The following is a 21,708-nucleotide window of genomic DNA, read 5'->3' on the forward strand; positions in this document are numbered from 1 at the left end:
AAAAAAAAAACTCTCCAGAGCAGCAGGAAAGGGGAAGGTATTTGCAGCTGTGCTTTTAGGTAGACTGAGGAAGAACAGCCTGAAGAAAAAGAGGACACAGTCTTAAATTCAACCCAACTCAACTGGGATTACTATTTTGGCAGTAGACCATTAAGAAATTTGAAATACTGTAGAAAAAAACAATGGCAGGATTTTGCAAAGGCCCAAATATAATCAGTAGCTCCAGGTAAGGGAGTCAAAGATTTCTTAATGGGAATGGGTTTGTATAACAGGAAACATTCTCTATGTGCTAGGAAAATCAAGAATCGGGAATTTAAGAAGAAAACCCTCCATTTTAGACTAAATTAGTCAAATTCAATGTTGGCATAATATGACATTGCTGACTGATTTTTAAGTATTTGCTGAAAGAATGAATGGCAGTGATTTTACTCAGTTAAATTGAAGGGCCTGTCTGATCAAAAGCAGGTAGGACTATAGAATTGAGTAGGAAAAAAAAAAAGTTAACAGATGGCAATCACTAATGATAGTAGAGCTGTCAAAACTGTCTGGGAAGAGCAGATTATTCAGATAATAAAGAGTGAAACAGAGATGTCCAGCTAACCAGACTCTGCCATAAAGAGAAAAACAAAAAAAATAATACTATATTCCATTCCAAACCATGTCCTTGGATGTAATTGAAGTATAAGCGTTATCAAAACTGGATTAGATTGAATAATGTTTCTTCTTCCCCCCCCCCCCCAACCTTACAGTGCCTCCTTGACTTTGTTTACTTTTGAAATAGTTGCTGGTTGTATTACTGAAAAAATACAATACTACAAGGAATCCACCTGTAGACTTCGGCGATTGGAGGAAGGAAGGAAATTCTACAGATGCTACTGATAAACAAAATGCCAAATATTTTTATAGATGTGATGATGGCAGCCGGGGGGGAACTACATTCATTTTTGTTGTCAAAATATTTTCTAATACTGAAGTAAAATTAACTGGGAAGGGCATAAACTGTAAGAATATTCCTGTTTCCCATTTAATTTCACTTAGAATGACAGAAAAGGTGAAAATTTAGAACTTTTATTTGCATAAAGGTGAAAATTTAGAACTTTTATTTGCATAAAGAAATAGAAAGATCCCAGATGTTATTGTGGTTCCAAAATGCTAGTGCTGTCCAGAAACATGAGTAATTTTTGAAAATGTAGTAAGGTTAAGTTCTGGTTTAAAAGTGTTTTATTGCAGCTTTCTACAACCGTATGGTTACTGCTGTAACTTTTTTTTTGCTTTGGTTAATAAAAATCTTAAATACTTCGTTCTATCATGATGGCTGTGAGCAACAGACTCTGTAAATGGATGTAAAAACAGACTCCGAAATTTAGTCCAGTGTTACTCAGATATCCAAAGTTTAAAAAAAAAATCACAGAATTGATGGCTTACTTTGGCTATACAAAGGTTATGTTTATGCTTAATAATATTCTCTAAGCATGAAGTGAGATGAAGTATAATACTGATGTCTTGTATATTGCTTGCTTCATTTGGTAGAAATTTTGCAAGTAAAACATATGTTAAACCCCTAAAAAAAGGATGTAAACTTCCTTTTGCTTCTAGAAAGTTTTGAAAAGTGACTTGATTAAAAGAAGGCTCTTAATTGTTTTCTGTTGGGTAAGTAGGGAGAATGGAAAATTTGGGGCTGCTTCCCTGATGTCTACATGTGGTAGGAGTAAATTTGCTTTTACCACATGAATAAAARCAGCTAAAGTCTGACCTGTAGATTTTTATCTCTGTGCTTGATTTCGTGAAACTGAGAAAATAGGCAATTCAGAGAAGCTGATTGCTTCCTTGTGTGCTTTTGATGGATTTTAGGATTGGTGCTGTATATGCAATGTATAAAACTTTTGTTCTTATGCAACGCCTTTCATATTAGGATCTCAAGTGAAGTTATCATTACTATGGAAAACCTAAACTCTTGGTTGTCTTTGCAGGTCAAATACAGAAATCAGGTTAAACATGTGAAAAGGAGGGGCAAAAATCCATAATGAATCTTTTCTTTTGAAAAAAAAAGGAGGTTTCAAGCTTGATTTGTCACAAGCACTATTTGTCATAGTTTTCAGTGCCACCAGTTTAGTTGAAATATAGAATACAGGATTGATTTTATAAGCTTATATATTTTTTCACTATGTATCTTGAGTTAGATATTCCAGGATAACTCCGCACTTCTAGAGTTCAGTGTTGTATTAGTGACTTCTAGCTAATAATGGAAAATAATTTGTTTTCTAAAAAAGGATAATTTTGTTGGGGAATGAAAAAGCAAAGAGGAATGGTAAACACTTGAAAAAATAAAGTATCAGGTGAACTGTTCAGCTTACTCTTAATTATTTTGGAAGTATTTTCCTCAGCCTTTGTATGCTGAGGTTCATGAATTAAGAATAGTTTATGCTATATTAAATGTCAGCAAACTGGGGAAGTAGTAGTACTCAAGTTCAGTAACTTTACTGATAATTTGTTTTTCAGTTTCAGTGTTTTGTATACATAAGATATGTATTCCTACTGAGAAGTAATCATTTATTATTTGTTCAAATATTCTTTCATTCTGGAATGCAGTAAGTCACATAGTGAGATAACTGTACCTCATTTTAACTTTTTTATTGAATTCAGATATAAATATGTTTCAATACAAATCTTATTTTTCTTTTCAGATGGTCTTGTTGTTATTGGTGTCCACTCAGCAAAATTCCCAAATGAAAAAGTTCTGGATAACATTAAAAGTGCAGTTCTGAGGTATAATATTACCCACCCAGTAGTAAATGATGCAGATGCAGTACTTTGGCATGAACTAGAAGTGTCCTGCTGGCCAACTCTTGTCATTCTTGGGCCCCGTGGAAACATGCTGTTTTCCCTTTTTGGAGAGGGACACAAAGAGAAGTTGTTTTTATTTACTTCTATAACACTAAAGTTCTACAAAGAGAAAGGACAAATCAAAGATAACAATATTGGAATAAAGCTATACAGAGACTCCCTCCCACCTTCTCCCTTGCTATTTCCTGGCAAAGTGACTGTAGATAATTCAGGAGAAAGGTTGGTGATAGCAGACACTGGACATCACAGGATTTTGGTTATCCAGAAAAGTGGACAAATTCTACACACTATTGGAGGTAAGGCTATGCAAGTTTCTTATGGTAATTTTATTTTATGAGTGGAGTATATTCTCTGGGGCTACTAGCCTGATTCTTTTCTTTGAGCTTTTATGCTGATTCTTTTCTTAGAGCACCTTGCATTTTATTTGTATTGGCAGCAAAAAAAAAAAAAATCTAAAATAACTTTTAGTGGATGCTGGGGGGGTATAATACAGTACCATCAGTAGGATTGCACTGTTAATGCAGCTGATTTAGATGCCTAATGTTTTTTTCTATGTTTTTTTGCTAGTTTTAGCATTTTTTTATATTGTGTCCAATGTGAAGCATTTTTTTATATTGTGTCCAATGTGAAGCACAAATGGCATATTCTGCATTCTTACGTAAGAGTTGCAAATGGGTTTAGATTTAAAGCAACATACACCCATATACCTACCAGCAGCAAAGCATGGAAAAGAGACAATAACACTTCCCAATAAAAAAAAGTAGGGTTTTTTGTTTGTTTTTAATCCAATCCCTCAGTAGTATCCCGGTCTGGTTTTGAGAGGATCGGAGAGTTATTGTTAAGAGCAGTGGTGTTGTACCAGTGCATAGGCATCTGAAAAGGAAGTTACCTAAATATTTATGAACAGGCTTATGTTCTCATCAAAATTCAAGTGTAATGTGTAAGCAAGTTATCCAAAAGAGAAAAGTTAAGCGTTTAAAATTTACTTTTATTACAAACCCTTTATTAGTAATTCTACAGTAGTGTTTCTACTTTAAAAATCTCTTTGTTTTGATAAATTACTATCAATTCTACAATACAAATCAAGAAAATTCAGTTGAACTTGCTCACTTATTATATGACTTATTTTTTCATAAATGAAACATTCAGAATTGTTCCTTCTTATCTAGTATGCTGGTCGAAAGTACACTTAATGCACCAAGTAAATAGCTGTTAGGACAGTCCATTTACAAGCAGCCATTATAGACAGGTTTGGGAAAGGTTTGTATCTTCAAACTGTTGAAAACAATGGTTCGTTTTTGTCTGAGAATCAGGACCGGTATGTTACTTAATCTAGTATTGACTAGGTCAGTACTGACCCATGGTGGGAATAGTACAAGCTTTATAAAAATACCATTGGCACTGCTGTTTAAGCAAGGAGGAGGATCTTTCATTATTTGAAGAATACTCCATTAAATAGACAAATTGCCCTAGTTAACCTGATAAAGACATCAGCCTTAATGGCCTTCTGTAAGGAAATTACAAAAGAATTTCTTATGATAAAACTCACGGAATTTGATTTCTGTTTGATTTGTGAGATGAAGCTTCTGTCAACAAAGTACCTTTTTGTGTTCTGGGATATTCATTAAACAGCAGCTGAAAGGGAAGTGTCCTAACTTCTGTGTTGATACCAGCAGTGGAACTCTGTGCTCTTTAGGCATTTGGACCATGGTGCTTTCCTTTGGTAAGCAAAGGAAACTAGTGGAGTCTGCCACAGTAGCACCCTTGCCCTTCCTGTTTAATAATGTCTAAACTGTCTTCTGATAGTTAGTTGTACAAGTTGTGTATTTTAGTTACTCAATTAAATGATTCTGTGCTCAGAAAGTAATATAATGAAGCTGATCATACAGTAATAAATGTGGGAATGCACAAAGGTTAAAATTACTATAAATGATGCAAACATAATAACTCATATATCTAAATGTCTTCTGTTGACACATACTGCTAATGCACTTTAAATGTTACTCCCTCTAAAGTATGATGCTTACCTTCATAATGTTTTATTCAGCTCGTGTTTTTTTTTTCCTGTCTTGATTATGCTATGCAGAACACCGTCACTCCATCATTCTCACTGTTCCTCCACATAATTAGTTCTATGTCATCTTTCTGCTAGTTATTATTCATGAGAAAACACTACTGAGCAGTATTTTCAACTACTTGCACTTTGTAACTTGCACCAAAATCTAAATCATTTAAATTAAATTGAGTTTTGGAATTTACGGTTTTTGCTGCTGGCCTGCTTTGATGCAATCAGGAATAAAAAGACAGAGTTTCTTATTTTTGTCTTCTCTTTTTGCTGTTATTTCTTAATGCAAAGAAACAGGAGCAATTCAGACCCTTATTAAGACCTTTCTTTAGAGAATAAGCCAAAGATGCAGAGAACTTATGTAAAAAGAGTGAAAAACGTAATTGCACCTGATTGTTGTCATTGTTGTCACAAACCGTAGTGACTAAACTGAGACTACACAAAATATTAATAACTTAAGCTGTACAAGGTGCTATGAAAGCACCTTTTAAAATATGTAATTATCTTTAAGATTTAAATATACGCACTTTGATTATATTTTAAGTTCCTTTTTTTAAAATGACTTTTGAGTTTGCTCTCTTTCATTGATAGGTCCAAACAGCGGAAGGAAAGATGGAAGATTTTCAGAGGCAACTTTCAACTCACCTCAAGGGATTGCTATAAAAAATAATATTATTTATGTTGCTGATACAGAAAATCATCTAATTAGAAAGGTAAATTTTCCATAAAACAATTTAAAATTTGATCTATTACAGCTTATCCCACCCACACAGATGAAAATTTGCGCCAAATGAATTATTTTACAAATACCTTCTGTATCAAGAAGGAAGGTTAGACTAATATCTGATAAATAAATGCTGTAGTGAAGTTCATTTTCTGAAGGGCTACATTTATACATCCTTTCAAATGGAGATGATATGCACTACTTGTTCTAACATAGCTAGGTTTGTTTTTGTTTTTTTTTTTTTCCTAGTGTTTATTGCTTATGTTGTGAGAAATGTCTTTTTTTTTTAGTATCGGAAGCAGAACTTGTTTGTGCTTCACTTCCAGAACTGTCAAATTCTTATCTAAAGTTACTGTTCTCTTATGGTTCAGTGGACTTCTACACCGTTGTTACTTAGCTGTTGGGGTCTGCAAATGACAGGTAACTGGTTTAATTTGAGAATTGTCTGCATGTGGATTTTTTGGATTAAGCACGAGTGTTTAGCAGGTAGGAACGTTAGTCAATATAAATTGTAAGTAGTTTGGGTAACAAAGATAGGACAGAGACAGATGAAGATTTGGGCCATACAGCTTCATCATTTTTCATGGTTTCTAAACATGACATCAGGATATCCCAGGATTAAAGAATTAAGGTAATATAACAGCTATAGGTACAAGCTTTCAACTGCTTATGCAAGACACAGCTATGTAAAAGGGAGGCATTTATTGCTACAAAAGTTAGAAGATGCTGTGTCAATAAGACTCTACTTTTTTACATAATCATCACAATAAATTTATGAGACTTACTAGAAGTGACTTAAATGCACAGAAAAAGTGAGGAAAAGAGGAAGACATTTAGGTGACAGAAATGAAATAAGTATTTTTCCCTCCAGGCCGTGAATTATATTTATGTCTTGCTAGTGAAAAAAACTGCAAAAATTATTTGCTTTGTACAGATTATTATATAGAGAGATGTGAAGTACTGTTACAGTGTTTGAGTTTTTATAGTATATTCCATTAAAACTAGTTTAAAATGAAACAGCCACATTTGTTGTCCATCTGAACACTTCTCTGGAATATTTTTACTTTTTTTCCAAAAGTTAGACTTAACCTTGACAGACTAGTGTTCTTTATGTGCAGTTGGACATAAAAGTCCTGTGCAGTTTTTTCCTCCTATGTAAAGAAATACCTGAAATTTTGGGGTATTTGGTTTCTTCTTGTCAGCAAAGATTATCTGGTTTTGTGTTTTTGACATTTAGCTCAGATTATCTGTATTGATTCAGCTTGCTGTTGTACACTCAATTTATATAATTTTGTTTCATATAGATTGACCTAGAATTAGAGATGGTGAGCACTGTAGCAGGTGTTGGGATACAAGGTGTTGACAAGGAAGGTGGAGCAAAAGGAGAAGAACAGCCCATCAGCTCTCCATGGGATGTGGCCTTCGGAAATTCAGGTATTGTATCAGTTGAGATTTTGACTTGTTTTATTTATACGCGCGTGACTATTTATTTTCCCTTTTTTGGTACTCTGAGATACCAAAAAGCAAAGATTTACTTTACTGTATAACTGAGTTTAAAAACAGTGGTTTCTTCAGAAAAAATATCACCGTTATCAGCTGAGATCAAGTTTCTGTTTTGGGTCCTGAAAAAATGTGGACCTCTATTATCTGAGATAGAGGCAAACTTTTTGTAGCAAGTTATATAATTACTGTATCTAAATAGAAAAGAAAGTTGTGATTGCTGTTGCTAGGTTAATGCTTTATGCCAGCATCACTAAAGAAGTATATGCRCTTTATAGGAAGTGCACATTGTCTGTAAGTTTCTTTTCTTGACTCCACAGACACTCTGACTTTGTAAAATATTTGAGTTTGTGACAATATTTATTAACGTTCAGGTGACATAAGATCATTAGACTGAAGATCATAGTAGATTCAGACTGATAGCAGAGGCATATCTCAGGAAAAATCTTGCAAGTTTCAGAGGTAAAAATAAAATCTTTGTATAACAGGAAAGATGCAAGTACCGTCTTCCAAGGATTTAATAAGCTTTTTCTCTCCTGATCCACCTAACACATACCTGAGCTTGAAATCATGTAACTGTGATGCTGTTAACTGTTAGGAGCTATGAGTTAATATTCTTTCTCGTTTAGTTTTCATTTCAATATAATTTAGGAGTTGGAACTGCAAATCTCTTAACAATGAGCAATGAATGTTTAAATGTGGCATAAAACTCTGTAGCCAGCATTTTTGGTGTAAAATTTGACTGCTAACACTGGGTTTCCTTGAATCTGCAGATGAAGGGGTAAGGAAGAGCATAACAATTGTGGTATGATTTATGTTTGTTATCTTTAAATTGGAAGTGCTTTGCAAGGGTAGTAATTAGAACTTTTTAATGACCTGAAAGCATGCTATAATCTTGGATGAGTTACCCAGGAAAAAAAAAATCTTTGGATTTAGTTTAAGGGAACATAAAGCTATTTCATAAATGTAGAGTGTTGGTGCAAATATGTTCTCAGTGTTGACAGTGTACTATGACTACTAAGACAAACAAGAGGCACCAATTTTTAGATTTAACATTTTTACTAATGTGTCTTCTACAAAAAAAGCCTAGCGCTATATTGGAAGTCCCTACCAGTGACCTTCACRTGTGGTCTATGTTAAGGATATTGTGGAAGGTACGCGGAATACCTGAGAGTCCCACCAGATATGGGTGACTATAAAAGAGTTGCTGCATGAGTTCTGAATATTATCCAATCTGATTGTGCTGATGTGGTCCAGTAGACTGTTATGTGGTCAGATGCTATGGTTTTCATGCTATCCTGAACTGGCAAGCTGATCTCTGTGGGATGTCGTGGCAAAGCTGTTTCACAGATCAGCAAGGAAGGAGACTAATAACTCATCATAGGTTATTGCCCCAGCGCTTCAGAAGCTTAAGCTGATTAACAGACCTGTTTGAAATACCCTGTTATTTTACTTACTGATTTTCATGATGCTTCCTTTTACTTCTGCCAGTATCTGAATGTCTTGATATTTTTGAGAGCTCTGCTTGTTAAATGAAATGTTAATTGATATGATTGTTACCAACATGAACATAGTCATCACTCAATTAGTCATTTGTAGAGAATTAGTCACCTGTACTGTTTAACATTGACTACTGAGTTTTTATTACTGTTTATGAAAATCAGATCTTCTAAACTCTGTTCACAGTATATATTCTTTTCATATTCAATTAGATCCTAGCTGTCAGTTGTGTATTTAGATCTCTATCAAAATACAGTATAACCTGTGAGTTAAGAGGAGTGAAATCAATTTAATTTCCTTCTTTGAGAGGGTAATAAGCCAAATACATAAAACTTTTGTTTTTAATTTATTTTTAAGACTTTTATTACCAACCTGTGTGAGCAAAATAAGCTAGGGAAAAAGACTTAATGAAATTACTATAATACTTACATAAAATTGTTAGAAAACTGTGACCAGAGAGACTTCAAAACAGAGGAGTGTATTGAGTACAATGTTGGCAAGAGTCTGTTTCTGATCCTGGTAACACCTGAGTGGACAGAATAGCCAGTAAAATGATGAAAAGATGTTCAAAATGATTTAGATTCCCTGGAAATATGGCCTGGAAAAATTTGGTGTAACTTACTGGTGTAACTTAGTAGGAAGAAGGACTAGGTCCTTCACATATAAAGGAATGATCAAATGTATAGACAACTGCTACCATGTGAAAGAGAGTAGTTTTATTTTCAGATCTGTGGTGGGTTGAATTGGCAAAAATTTGCATGGGGAAAAAATAGGTAAAATTTCCTGCCTGATGAAGTTGTAGAGTATTCTCTTTACGGGTATTGAAAAATGGGTTAGACAGTCTTTCAGGAATGAGCTGGATGTATTTAGTATCTCCTTAGAGAAGAATAGTGAACTAGATCACTTCCTGGATGCTCTTTCAGTCATTATTATTTGGAAGATTTGCACTGTTTCATCCTCTCCTTGGAGTCCATGGTAGTTTGTCACTAAAAGACATTTCTTCCTCTCCTTCTCACTGACTGTTACCCTGGAGTAATATATACCCTGGATAGATACTCCGGGGTAATGTGTTGGGGAGCTGGATTTTAGTTGTTTCAAGATGAATTCAGTTTTGAAAAGAAAATACTTCATGTGTGAAATCAGTCAGCCATTTTTAATGTTGGAGAAAATACAGAAATACTTTAAAAAAAAAAAGTTTGCATATAAAACTATAATGGGACAGTTATATTAATTATTGAGATGACTTATAAAATTAACCTCTTGGCACTGCTGCCTTCTCCCATTGTCTTTTCTTTTTGCAGAGAAAATGTGGGAGAGTTGGCATAAAGCACAAACAAAGACTTTTTGACTGTACCATCTTAGGGTAGAGCACCTCAATCCTGCTTATTTTAAGATACCTTCCTTCTGTATTCCCAGAGACTGAAAATCTGCTGCAGAGAACCACCTCAGTTCCTCCCTATCGCGTTCTTCTAAAACAGGCTTGTATTGTCAAAGCTTAATTAGTTCAGCCGCAGCTGCTCTTCTCAGTGTAGGCTTCTTGAAACCTTGTATGTGGCAGTATGATGCCAGATTTGTTTTAATAGATTTATAGCTGGTTTTTTTCTGTAAATGTTTTATGAAAATTAAGTGACATTACAAATGGTGAATTTCAAATGGAGTGCTTATGGTTGAACTCTGTGTAACAGTCTGTATTCTCTGGGTTTTAGAGAGTCATTCTGGGGGATTTAGCATGCTGACCTAAAATGAAATGTGTCAAAATATACCCAGCAATGGTGAGCCACTAGCAAAAGTACTTGATGTGTACACATCAAGTGTTCTTGATGCCTGTGCAGAATTTTGGCAGTGTCAGTGTATAGATTGTAAAATAGATGGTTTTTAGAGGGCTAGGACTCCAGCATGCACTTAAATCACGAGTTTCAAGAACCTGTTGGAGGAGTCAAAGGAGGTTTAGATAGAYGTGTGAATGATGTAAGCATCTAAGATGTTGTCTTAAGACACACTGCAAACACAACAAAAATGTGCATGAGTAACCAGGATTGTCTGTTGTAGCCTGCARTGTATTTGCCTTCAGCATAGATATAGTCACGAGCTGCAGTAGCTTTTTTTTGTGTGTGTGTCTGTGTGTGTATGTTAAGCATCAAAATAGATTATCACTATTGCAGTAGAATTTGTCAAAGTTCTGCTGTTACTGGAAATTGCTGGAGACTGGTAGGCTCTTCTGTTACTCTCTGGTATGTCATAGCGTATATTCGTTATTCAGCAAATGCGTAGGAAGCACAGCTCTGTAGGAAGTCTTCCTTGTCCTGGCCAAACGTATAGAGCTCTGTTCCTGGGCAGAGACCCAGCCTTCTGTTGGTTTTTCTCAGTGTGCTGTCCTACCACAATTAGATATGCTGTTGTTGTTAGCATACCGAAAAAATAACTGTGTTAGTGTCTACTAGTGAGTTTGGATGGATGAGTTTGTGTTTCAGAAGTTACTTCTATTTGCATCCATACAGTGATGCCCATTTGTATTATCCTTTTTTACACATGCTTATATGCATCTTTGTGCAAGTTTGAGGAGGCTGCATATAATGCAAAAAGTTACAGTTCATTATTACGTATTTATTAGATTGACTTTTGTGTTAACTGGCATGGCATAGATTTCCATTTTCCTTAAATCTATATATGTTAAGCTGTGCACAAGAGGATTTTTTTCAGAACCTAGATCTACGTTTTTCAGATTTTTTWAAAACAAATGATGCTTCCGTAAGCCTTCTTTTAATGCCCAGAGCCATGCTGTCTAGAACATGAAAGGCAGAAGAAAGAAAGCTTAGAAGTTTAAGCTCTTTGTGCTGTGCGAGATACTTACAGTATTAAACAGCTTATACTAACCTTTTTCAAAATCTCAAAGGAAAAGGTTACCCTCTTAAAAGATGAACTTCTTTTCCATATCAATCATATCTCTTAAAACATTACTTTTCTACATACAGTTTAGAGTATGTATTGGTCTATTAAAAGACTTCATTGTTTTCATTTGTTTATTTTAATTTTAGATTGTTGTGGGATGAAACAAACTTTAATTATGGTCTAAAAGATGCCATTTAAAGAACTAAGAAATATCCTTGCTAATCTTAGAACACTGTATTCACAATTGCTTTGATTCATTATTGCTTTGAGATGGTTGATTTCARAGATATGAAGTAAATACACGGTTTAGTTATTGGATTCCAAAGGACATCAGTCCTGATCCAGAAGTCATGTAAGTCATTAGATCTGTTCCTGACATCTGGCTTGAAGGTTTAGGAAGATTATTTTGCATTGTCAATAGAGAATAAATCACCTGTAGGTTTGAGGTGTAGTTTTGTGAAATTGTTTAAGTGAATGACATTTTTACATTAATTTGGCTCCAAGTATAGTAAGAATTGGACTTCTCAGCTTCTTAGCAGTTCAGCACTGTGGTATCTAATCTTAGTGTGATCACATTGAAAATATTTTTGAGTGTATTTTGAGGATAAAGTTTTCAGATTAACAGACAAGCAAAACCAAGACCTGATGACATCTTTACCAAAACCAACTATATCCATTAGGAGTCAATTTTGTGATTGGAATTTGCTTTGTATACATTTGAAAGATAAAAATATTCAGAAAAATGTAAATGAGGGAGCAGATCATTTGATTCTTAGAACAGATATTACCGAGTATCTCAGCATATTTCTAACCAAGGCTCATAGTATTTGCATGAGATAGTAAGCTTTGTTTCCCCGTTTTGTATAGATGTTGAAGACTGAGGCAAAGAGTTTAAGTGGCTGTTAAATACCATTTAAAAGAAAGTTGACACAATTGTTTCCCTTTAAGGTAGGGGAACTAATGGAGACAAAACAAAGGCTAGGATTCAGGCAGACAATATTCTTCATCATCATATTTTTAGTTACTTTAGTTATGGCCACTGAACTTTGTTTTACCCTCCTTTAAAATTCTTGAGTGAACTCCATGGATTAAATTCTGGCATTGTTGAAGTTGATACTGAAGTTTGTATTGGCATAGATTGTATAGGAAATGCATAATATAGGGCTATCAATTTCAAAATACATTATTATATTACTGTGTGTGGAGAGGTTTTTTTTTTTTTTTTTTTAAGATTTCTCTATTGTCCTGTTCTATTTTTATTCAGTGGGTGTTGAAAGCAAGTGATACTTAAATGCACAGCTGATGCAAGTGTTAAATGTTCCTGATAGCTGTATTCTTACTGGAAGAAACAACGATGACCTGTGCATGGTGACATAACTGCAAAATCCAGTCTTCAATTGCATGTTTGAAAGCTATTTATAGAAATTCCCAAGTACAGCATTGACCATGCTTTCAATAAATGAGTTGGAAATTTGTGCTTTAATATACGTTTTACATAGATTTTATTTAACTGGAAGTGCAGTACCTGTCATCCTGGTACAATCTTTATAACCCTTAAAAAGCCAAAATATGTAAGATTTTCCATGCTTCTGCTAGAGGATTATTTAGAACTGCATTCCAAAGTAAAGATTTATTTTTTCTGAATTATTCATAGTGATTCTTCCATAATTTTACCAAAAAAGTAATAACCAATTAACTCCCTGGGTGAACTGAGCATGCATCTTAACTATCTGATCTTGAAAGTATGCTATCTATGTGTCTTTATCCTTTTAGTCTTGTCATTCCAATGTTGATGCTGTAGCCCTTGTTATGTGAAAGGAATTTCCCCTGGTAATAGCTGAAAATAAGAACTGGTTTTTGAGATTATCAGGGATTAATTTTGAATCTTATTTCTTTACAACTCAAAATTTGAATTACTCTAAATAAATGTTTTACACTGCATGATGCACACTGCATGATGCGTGGTGCAGACTCATTTGGAATGCAGAAGACTTCATCTTTTCAGCAATTCCCCATGCAAGGTACAAACTCACAGATACCCCGTTCAGTTTTGTGCTGTAGCTGCCCTAATGCAAGTTCAGTTCAGAAAATAATTTCTAAAATATCATTGGCATTTAACAGCATTGTTTGTTCTTCTCTTGTTTAATTAAATCCTAAATTTACTTGTAAATGAAGTTACTTTTTCTTTAAAATACTCGAAATTTCAAGGGAAAAAAGTAATTTCATGAATAAAGATAGTGCTAAAGTTAAGCAAAAGACTTATTATAGTGTTTCATTCCCTTATATGAACCGTTAAAGGAGAAATGTCTTCTGAGAAACATGATATTAAAAAGTTGCAATGAAGGACTGCAGTGAAGAGAGTATTATCTAGAAACGTTTTGGGAGGACTTCTAAAGCACGTGATTTTCCTCTATATATTGTCTGAATGGGTCAAACAATCACTTCCCTATTGAATCCCAAAGAGGGGCTGGTCAATTTAGCAGAAATTTTCATGTGTCCTAAAGTAATTTGTGATAGGTTTTGTCATCTCTAAACAGCTTTTGTTCCTGCTCCTAAAATGGCATTCTTCTGAGATTTGTGCGCTCTCTTTTACTGAAGAAAGAACACTGAATCTCCAGTCATTCTACCAGTCAGATTCAATTTATTAAACTTGCACTGACTTAAGTGAAGATAAGACTTATTTTCATACATGTCTGTAAGCAGGATACCTTGTTACATAAAAATAGTTCCCTTTTATGTGTTAGCACATGAGTGTACCAACAGATTACTTCTTTAAGGTAAATTTTTTATATGGGAAAAATATTTTCAATTAGTCTATTTAGAAAATGTCAGTGCTGTCATCCACAAAATGTGACTTTGATTCCCAGACTTTTAACTCCTGAATTGGAAGTAAACATGCAGTCCCCAGACAGGGAAACTGGAAGTATTCAGTATTCCTGGGAATGGAATCCTTGTAAATAAATATTGCTGTTTACTGCTACTAAAGAAAGTCTTTCTCATCCTTTATATTAAACAAGGAAAGAATGTGGCATCCTGCACTGAGTACCTGAGTAGGTACTTATCTGTGTTTTCAGATTGACTTACAGTTAGCCTTAGAAATGTCAACATTACTACTGACATTTTTAAAATTGAATATGTATAGGAACAGGACTGTGAATTGTTAAAAGCATGGATATGTAACAGAGGCAGATTTAGGAACTTGAAAAGCACAGAAGTAAAGAATAGTATAGTGCTGCCATATGGAACAGTAGTGCATTCAACACTCTAGTTCGTTATGTGAATCTTTGTAATGTGTTTCGTATTTACAAGCCATACTTTGCTTTAATACAGAGAGCCCTAAAGATAAGAAAGTACATATCCTAAAAAGGAGAAACTACACTGAATTTTAAAAACAGCTTGAGATAGGTTGGAATGTGGCTCTTAAAAAAACAAAGTAATTCTTTTACATTTATTCAATTATGTTGTTTTGTAATAAGTTCTTTTGAAAATAAATTCTTTCCATTCAAGGATGATAAGGAGTAGTTGGTGGCAATATCGTAACTTCTGGCATGCTTGTTCTCCCTGTCCCCTCCTTCTCCTTTGAGAATAGTAGGAGGGTGATGCTGGTGACAAATCACCAAATTGTTTTCTCCTCGAAGAAGAAGGTTTTCTCTCTTCTGCTTTAGAACATTAAACTGTGTGGTGTCAGGACCATCATGTGATAAAATAGGCAACCACAGGCATTGTTTTTACTTTTCTGTTTTTTATAGCTTTCTGGTTAAAGCTCTGACGTATTTTTTCTGATTCAGTATAAGCATTCTATTTCCATTATTATAGCTATTCCCTTTGTTCTACTGGCTATCTGGAAGAAAATATTTAACTTGCATTAAAGTCTGTAGCAGTTATAAGTCTTTCTTATTTTTCTGTCTTATTCTCTAGTTGAAGAAAGTCTTTTCTCTATTGATCTTACGTATTCAGTAAAATTTGAAATTAATAATGATACATTTGTCTTGTATTTTGTTTGATGAGCCTTTCAGTGTGTATAATTGGAGTAAGGTGTCTCTTCAGCTTTTCAGCTTCTGACTGTTAAAAGATAGTTCTCAGTGTGTGGAACTACAAAATTTGATTTATGCATTAGATTTTCTGAAGTGCTCAGCTCTATTCTTACTGTTCCATTTCATTAGAAATAATTAACAAAGCATTTTGAGATCCTTCAGAATGAAGTGGATAGCGTAAATGCAAGTTTAAAAGCCCATTTTCTGAATTAAGCAGTGATTTTAGCACTGCTCATTCTGGGGTACTCAGAACAGTAGCATCTGAAAAATGCAAGCTATGCAGCATAGAAACAGAAAATCATGGGAGTTGAGCATGTGCTATTTAGGAGGTAGTCAGATGATTGCCTAGCCTGTTTTCTTAATTAAGTCCCTTAAAAAAAAAAGTTTGAAACTAAGATCATTCTGTGGTTTGGGGATTTTCAGGAGGTATTTTTTGGCATTGCTGGTACTTTCTTAGCATCTCTTATGATTTGTAGAATGTTTGTTTTACAGCTCATTTTGTGAACCTTGCCGCTCATCAAAAGCTTTTAGGTGCTGTGGAAGTTTAGCTTTTATTATTGTGATTCCAGTTTGCCTAAAAACACAGAGCATGCAGAGATGCAGGAGAGATTCGGCAGAGCTCTTTTTTGATCCACATGCTTGGAAACATCTGTCTTGATCCCAGAAAAAGAAAAGAATGAAGATAAATTCCATTAAAATCATATTAATACTACTCTTAAGAGTGCTTACAGTAGGAGGAAATTGTTTCTGTAGGTAGAATGGTACTATTTTTTTCCTCTTCTAATGTATGATGTAAGAATGCTTGAGAAGTGGAAAATGCAAGAATCTCAATTTGGAGCACAGTGATAATTTTATTTCAGGAAGAGTGATTTGGTCTAACTTTTCAGGTTTAAARTGTTTGCAAACATCTTACATAAAATTATTTGTATTCTGAAACTACAAAATATGAGGAGCTGCTGTTTGTTGCAAGGAACAGTGCTATGGGACCCACATTGTTTTATAAATTCATAGAAGTAAAAAGTCTTTGTGAGCACTTGGAAGACRTTTTTCAGTTAACTGGCTAATAGTTATTCCAATATCTGTTACATTGTTTTAGAAAAACTTTTTAATTTTGTTTCTGACTAGATGAGACAGTTCTGTAGTGTGTATAGACTAGTTCAGTATTAGGAAGATAACTCTACCTGTTTTAATAAAGTTTTTAAATGTCAATTTTCTGTTCCTTAAATTTTTCATAAATGCTAAGTAAATTCATTTTGTTTTTATGGCCTTTCACTACTTCATGCATTCTTTCTTATGCTGCAATATGATCTGTTTTAAGCTGTAGAGCACTTACTTGTTTTTCTATTTTCATTTATATCATTTTGTTTGGAAAATAAGGTTGTCAAGCTTTGTTTAATTTTACAAATTTGGATTGGTGAATAATAGTTTTATACTTCATGAGCTGAAAAAAAACAGATACACATTTGAACACTTTTCGGTCAGAAGGTCCCTGTTCTACAGGAACACAGATGTCTGCATTTTGCATTTGTAATATCACGTATACAGGTGTACACGAAGAGATTATCACTTGGAAACTGGTTAGAGGAAAAATGGTGATTGCACACATCACACCTAACCGTTGAATAAACAGCAGTTTTTACTTTCTGTTGCATTGATCTACATGACATTCAAGCACTGGATTTTGTTTTCTTGAAAACAGGCATGTATCTTATCTTTACTACCATTAGTATTACCACTAATTTCAGTGGATTACTGGGATAAGAGAACATGTGAATTTGCAAGATAAAAGATCTGTAGTTAAAATGAGCATATGATCTGAAATGTACTGCCATGTTATTTCTCATAAACCCTGGAAACAACTGCCAATAATAATTTGGATTATCGAACTTTGTCAGCTAGCTTAATAAAAAAAAATACATTTTTAACAAACATATATACGTATTTATTGGCCAGTATGAATCCAAAAATAGGTGAACCCAACAACAAAATCATGCAAAACAGCAAATCTCATTTGAAGTGTTGTCTTTACCAGAGATATCAAAAATAATTTTTTTATAATCTTGGAAAGAGAATAGAAGAAGAAAAGCAGAATGTCTTATGGCAAAAGATGTACTAGACTGGGAATGTCAGGGCTTGTTGACTTCTTGATTTTATAAAACATGTCCAAAGGATTTTTTTTTTCCTCCTGTTTCTATACCCTTTTTAAAAAGTTTCAGGCACCCAGGAAGACGATGTTTTATGGATAGCCATGGCAGGCACTCATCAGATCTGGGCACTGATGTTGGAAGGTGGGAAACTACCAAAGGGAAGGTAAGCAGCTTTAATGAGAGACATAAAAATTGCTGTTTGTTTGATAAATAGCGTTCAAACCCTGAAGAGAGATAATCACATTAAAATCAAAGTAATTTTCCTAAGCCTGTACTTAGCTTGAAGTTTACTGCTTTTCTTCAGACTTAAAAGGCTTGTGTACTTTAAAGTCTGCCTGTTTTTTTTTTTCCCTACATAAGTTAGATAAATGGAAGCTGTTACTTTTGCTATAAAGCTATGACTTAGTAAGCTACATTAGTATAACTGGATGTTACTTTGCATTGCATTTCCTGATGAATGATAAACTAAGGTGAAATAAAAGTTAGCACAGAGGCAATTCAAATAATTCTTTGTGCTGCTGTACGGTTGTTTATAACTCACATGCTTTTCCTGTAACTTCAGTTTATGCATAGTGTCTGAAGCATTTCAAACTTATTCTTGGTCTTGGATACTGTTTTCCTTCAGCAATTTAAAGAAAGGAACCTGCATTCGATTTGCTGGGAGTGGGAATGAAGAGAACAGAAACAATGCATACCCGCATAAGGCAGGCTTTGCACAGCCTTCAGGTCTCTCTCTGGCTTCTGAGGATCCATGGAATTGCCTTTTTGTAGTAGATAGCGAGAGCAGCGCTGTGCGAACAATCTCTCTGAAAGATGGAGCAGTGAAGCACCTTGTAGGAGGAGAGAGAGATCCACTGGTAATCACTTCAAACTTCCCCACAATGCCCTGCTAATATTCCTAGAGCCTGACCTGGAAGAGCCACTTTTGGGGTGAGCGGGGAGTAGATCAGTTTGCATGGCCATCCATTTCTTAACTTTGCTGCTTGGAATACAAATATGTGCCAGTCACAGTGCTTAGATTGTAGTGCAGATTGTTGCTGCAGGGATTCACTTATTTATAAAACAGCTGACCTGAGATGGCATTGCCTAGTTTTTAGTCAACTGTATTCATATTGATAGTTTAACTGTCATGGCCTCTATTTCCATGGTCAGCATCATAGTTCCCAGTTCTTAGTATCCTTATTTCGAAGTTGTCTTACTTCTGTTTGCCAAAAAGTCAGTTCATTTCCATTTAATTATAATCATTTAAATTTATGTTAGCATTGACTAATTAAATTTTAATTTAGTAACATACTTCTTTAGAATTTGTTTGCCTTTGGTGATATGGATGGAGCAGGCATAAATGCAAAGTTGCAGCATCCCCTAGGAGTAACATGGGACAAGAAAAGAAAACTGCTCTATGTGGCTGATTCCTATAATCATAAGGTAAGCATACGGGAGCATATTGCGTATGGTTTTACACTTCTTACCACTACGGGAGATTATTTTGGGAACATATAAAGGTTGTGTTTGGAGGAGTTGAGAAAACAAACGATATGTGTTATTTTGTGGATTCTCTTTTTTTTTCCGTGTGGTTCTTTCTCTTGAGTTATTGTTTTGTTATCACATATTATTGTATGGATATGATGGCAAGTTTGCTACTGCAGGTTTGCTAAAATTTGTAGTCCAAAGGACTTACTTTTGGACTTCCTTAAAAAAGCTACGTATGGTTTTGAGAAAGAAATACTATGGGTTGCCCCCCTGGAACTCAGAGTCACTTCAGATGTAAGAAAGGTTGTGTTGTGTGTTTCTCCTCATGTGGTGATGTATAAGCTCTTATGCCTGTAAGTTTGTTAACATTTACCTTGATTAGATGCATTAAGAAAAAGTAACATGTTTAATTTGAAGAGTAAAATATATACACTAAATACTCATTAAAGTTTATACGGCAAATTATTATTTTTCTTGAAGCAATAGCAAAATAAACACTGAAACTGCATTTTGTACAATACTTGAAACAAAATTTAACGCACTCATTTTTAGAAAGAATGATATCAAAGTTAGCCTACCAGTTTTGTTATACTTCAACCACTTCTCAGATCTTTCCGGAAAGGTAGCAAATATAAGAAGAATGTGCTGTTCAGCATACTTACATAGCATGGGATTATGTAGCTTAGAAATGATAAAAGAGAACACTAAATGGAGACCAAGGAAAGCAGTAAAGTCCAGCAGGGAAATCAGGGAGAAAGAAGGGAGATATTTTTATTAAAGGATGATAACTAGAAACGATATAGTTCCGAGGAAGGATGCTTGTTAGCTAAGATACTGAAAGTTAATGCTGGCTTCTGAAAATGTTGAGTGTAAGATAATGTAGAACTTTTAAGTATTGGTGAATTTTTTTCCTCAGGTTGGTTGGTTTGTTTATTTATCTTAGATTAAAGTTGTAGATCCCAGAACGAAGAACTGCGCCACTCTGGCAGGCACAGGAGAAGCAAGCAATGTTACTGCTTCCAACTTTACACAGTCAACTTTCAATGAACCAGGAGGCTTATGTGTTGAGGAAAATGGCCGCTTGATGTATGTTGCAGACACAAATAATCATCAGATTAAAGTGCTGGATTTGGAAACAAAAATTCTTTCCGTGGCAAGTAATATTTATTAAATGTACTGATAGTGGTGTTTTTTGATATAAATTACTATTACAGACTTTGGTAGGTGGTATAAAAATCATATAGCTAGTGAATTTTTGGTACAGTAGTTATATTCACATAATATTTTGTGGCAAAACATTATATGGTTTGGCAAACAAACATTGTTTATTAATGCATTTGTTGAAAACTTTAGTCTTTGAGAAGGCTGCATAGAAACAGAAAGTGATGATCCTCTAAATAATATGGAAACATGAGCTATCCTAAAAAAAGTACAGTGCAGTTTTGCACTGAAAAATCACTTCATGAGCCCTTGCAACTCTCTTTGGAATGAGTGGAAGTTGAAATCGTTTGCCAAGTCATGTAGCTAAGCCACAAAAGATGATTTTGAGAGATCAGCCACTTCAGGCATAGTATACAGATGATCAGATTATTTTCAGGACACACTAGGGTGTCATTTATGCCAAAATTCAGCTATTCTACATTTACTACTGTGTGAACTGTACAGCAAAGTAAATGTGAGGCACCTTACCCCTTGTGCTTTGTGTTTACATCTAGATTACCTTGCAATATCTTTTTTTTTCCACATTGTTTTTACTAGATCTTATATCTATTGACATCATTGTCTCCAATTCTGCATCTGTATGTCTGATCTTTAATTATTTCCAGAAGCATATAGAATATTGAGATACATAGAATAAATTGCAACAGTGAACTGGAGAGAAATGTCCTCAATAGATTACTTAATATGGCTTCTATTGAGAGAGCAGAAGAGCTCTCATTACTCTCTTGTAGGGAATTCTTCTGAATCTTTCAGAAATGTTGGTACTAAAAAGTCTTGTTTTTACTATTACATTGCTAAACATTTAAAACTTACTTTTATATGATGTCTAACTTTTCATTATATGCAATGCAGAATTTTAATATTCTTTCTCTTGGGCTTCCAAGTTGTCAAATCAAAACCCCTTTCAGAATTCAGCAGTGCTCTCTTTGCTTATACCACATGAGGGCAAAACAGCTTTGAATTCCTGTCCGTCTTACAATGGCTCTATGTCTTACTGTTTTCATACAGGTATGACAGAATGGTCAAACCATCTTTCTGTAGGTTTAAATTTTCATAGGAAATGTAACATTCTGAGAAATAATCCTTTGCTTTGCTGTGTAATCTGCATGGCTAGAATCTTGGATTTTATTACCTAAGGGTACAGGTACCACCAGATTAGGAGAAAATATCTTTAATGTTTGTTAAACTAAAAATGTGATGAAAGTATACTGTAAATAGTGGAAACTCCTAAGTGGTAGATTTTATGATTTTAATAGTGAATATTATTTTTCTCAATTTTATATATGTATATATCAATTTTATGTATTTTTAACT

General features: G+C 34.3%; 1 protein-coding gene across 3 annotated transcripts in view; it reads left to right on the forward strand.

The window, feature by feature from the left end:
* NHLRC2 (NHL repeat containing 2) overlaps positions 1-21,708 on the forward strand; it is a 41,198-nt gene that overhangs the window by 7,368 nt on the left and 12,122 nt on the right. For all 3 annotated transcript variants that reach the window (XM_085319131.1, XM_085319130.1, XM_085319132.1), the window contains 7 exons: positions 2,685-3,140; positions 5,501-5,622; positions 6,938-7,067; positions 17,767-17,866; positions 18,329-18,560; positions 19,006-19,128; positions 20,117-20,326. In XM_085319131.1, coding sequence (XP_085175257.1) covers positions 2,685-3,140; positions 5,501-5,622; positions 6,938-7,067; positions 17,767-17,866; positions 18,329-18,560; positions 19,006-19,128; positions 20,117-20,326 — 1,373 coding nt within the window. The remainder of the gene's footprint in view (positions 1-2,684; positions 3,141-5,500; positions 5,623-6,937; positions 7,068-17,766; positions 17,867-18,328; positions 18,561-19,005; positions 19,129-20,116; positions 20,327-21,708) is intronic.

The sequence above is a fragment of the Rhea americana genome, unplaced genomic scaffold (assembly GCF_003343005.1).
Source record: "Rhea americana isolate MKP2758 unplaced genomic scaffold, rheAme1 scaffold_57, whole genome shotgun sequence".
NCBI classification, from domain to species: domain Eukaryota; kingdom Metazoa; phylum Chordata; class Aves; order Rheiformes; family Rheidae; genus Rhea; species Rhea americana.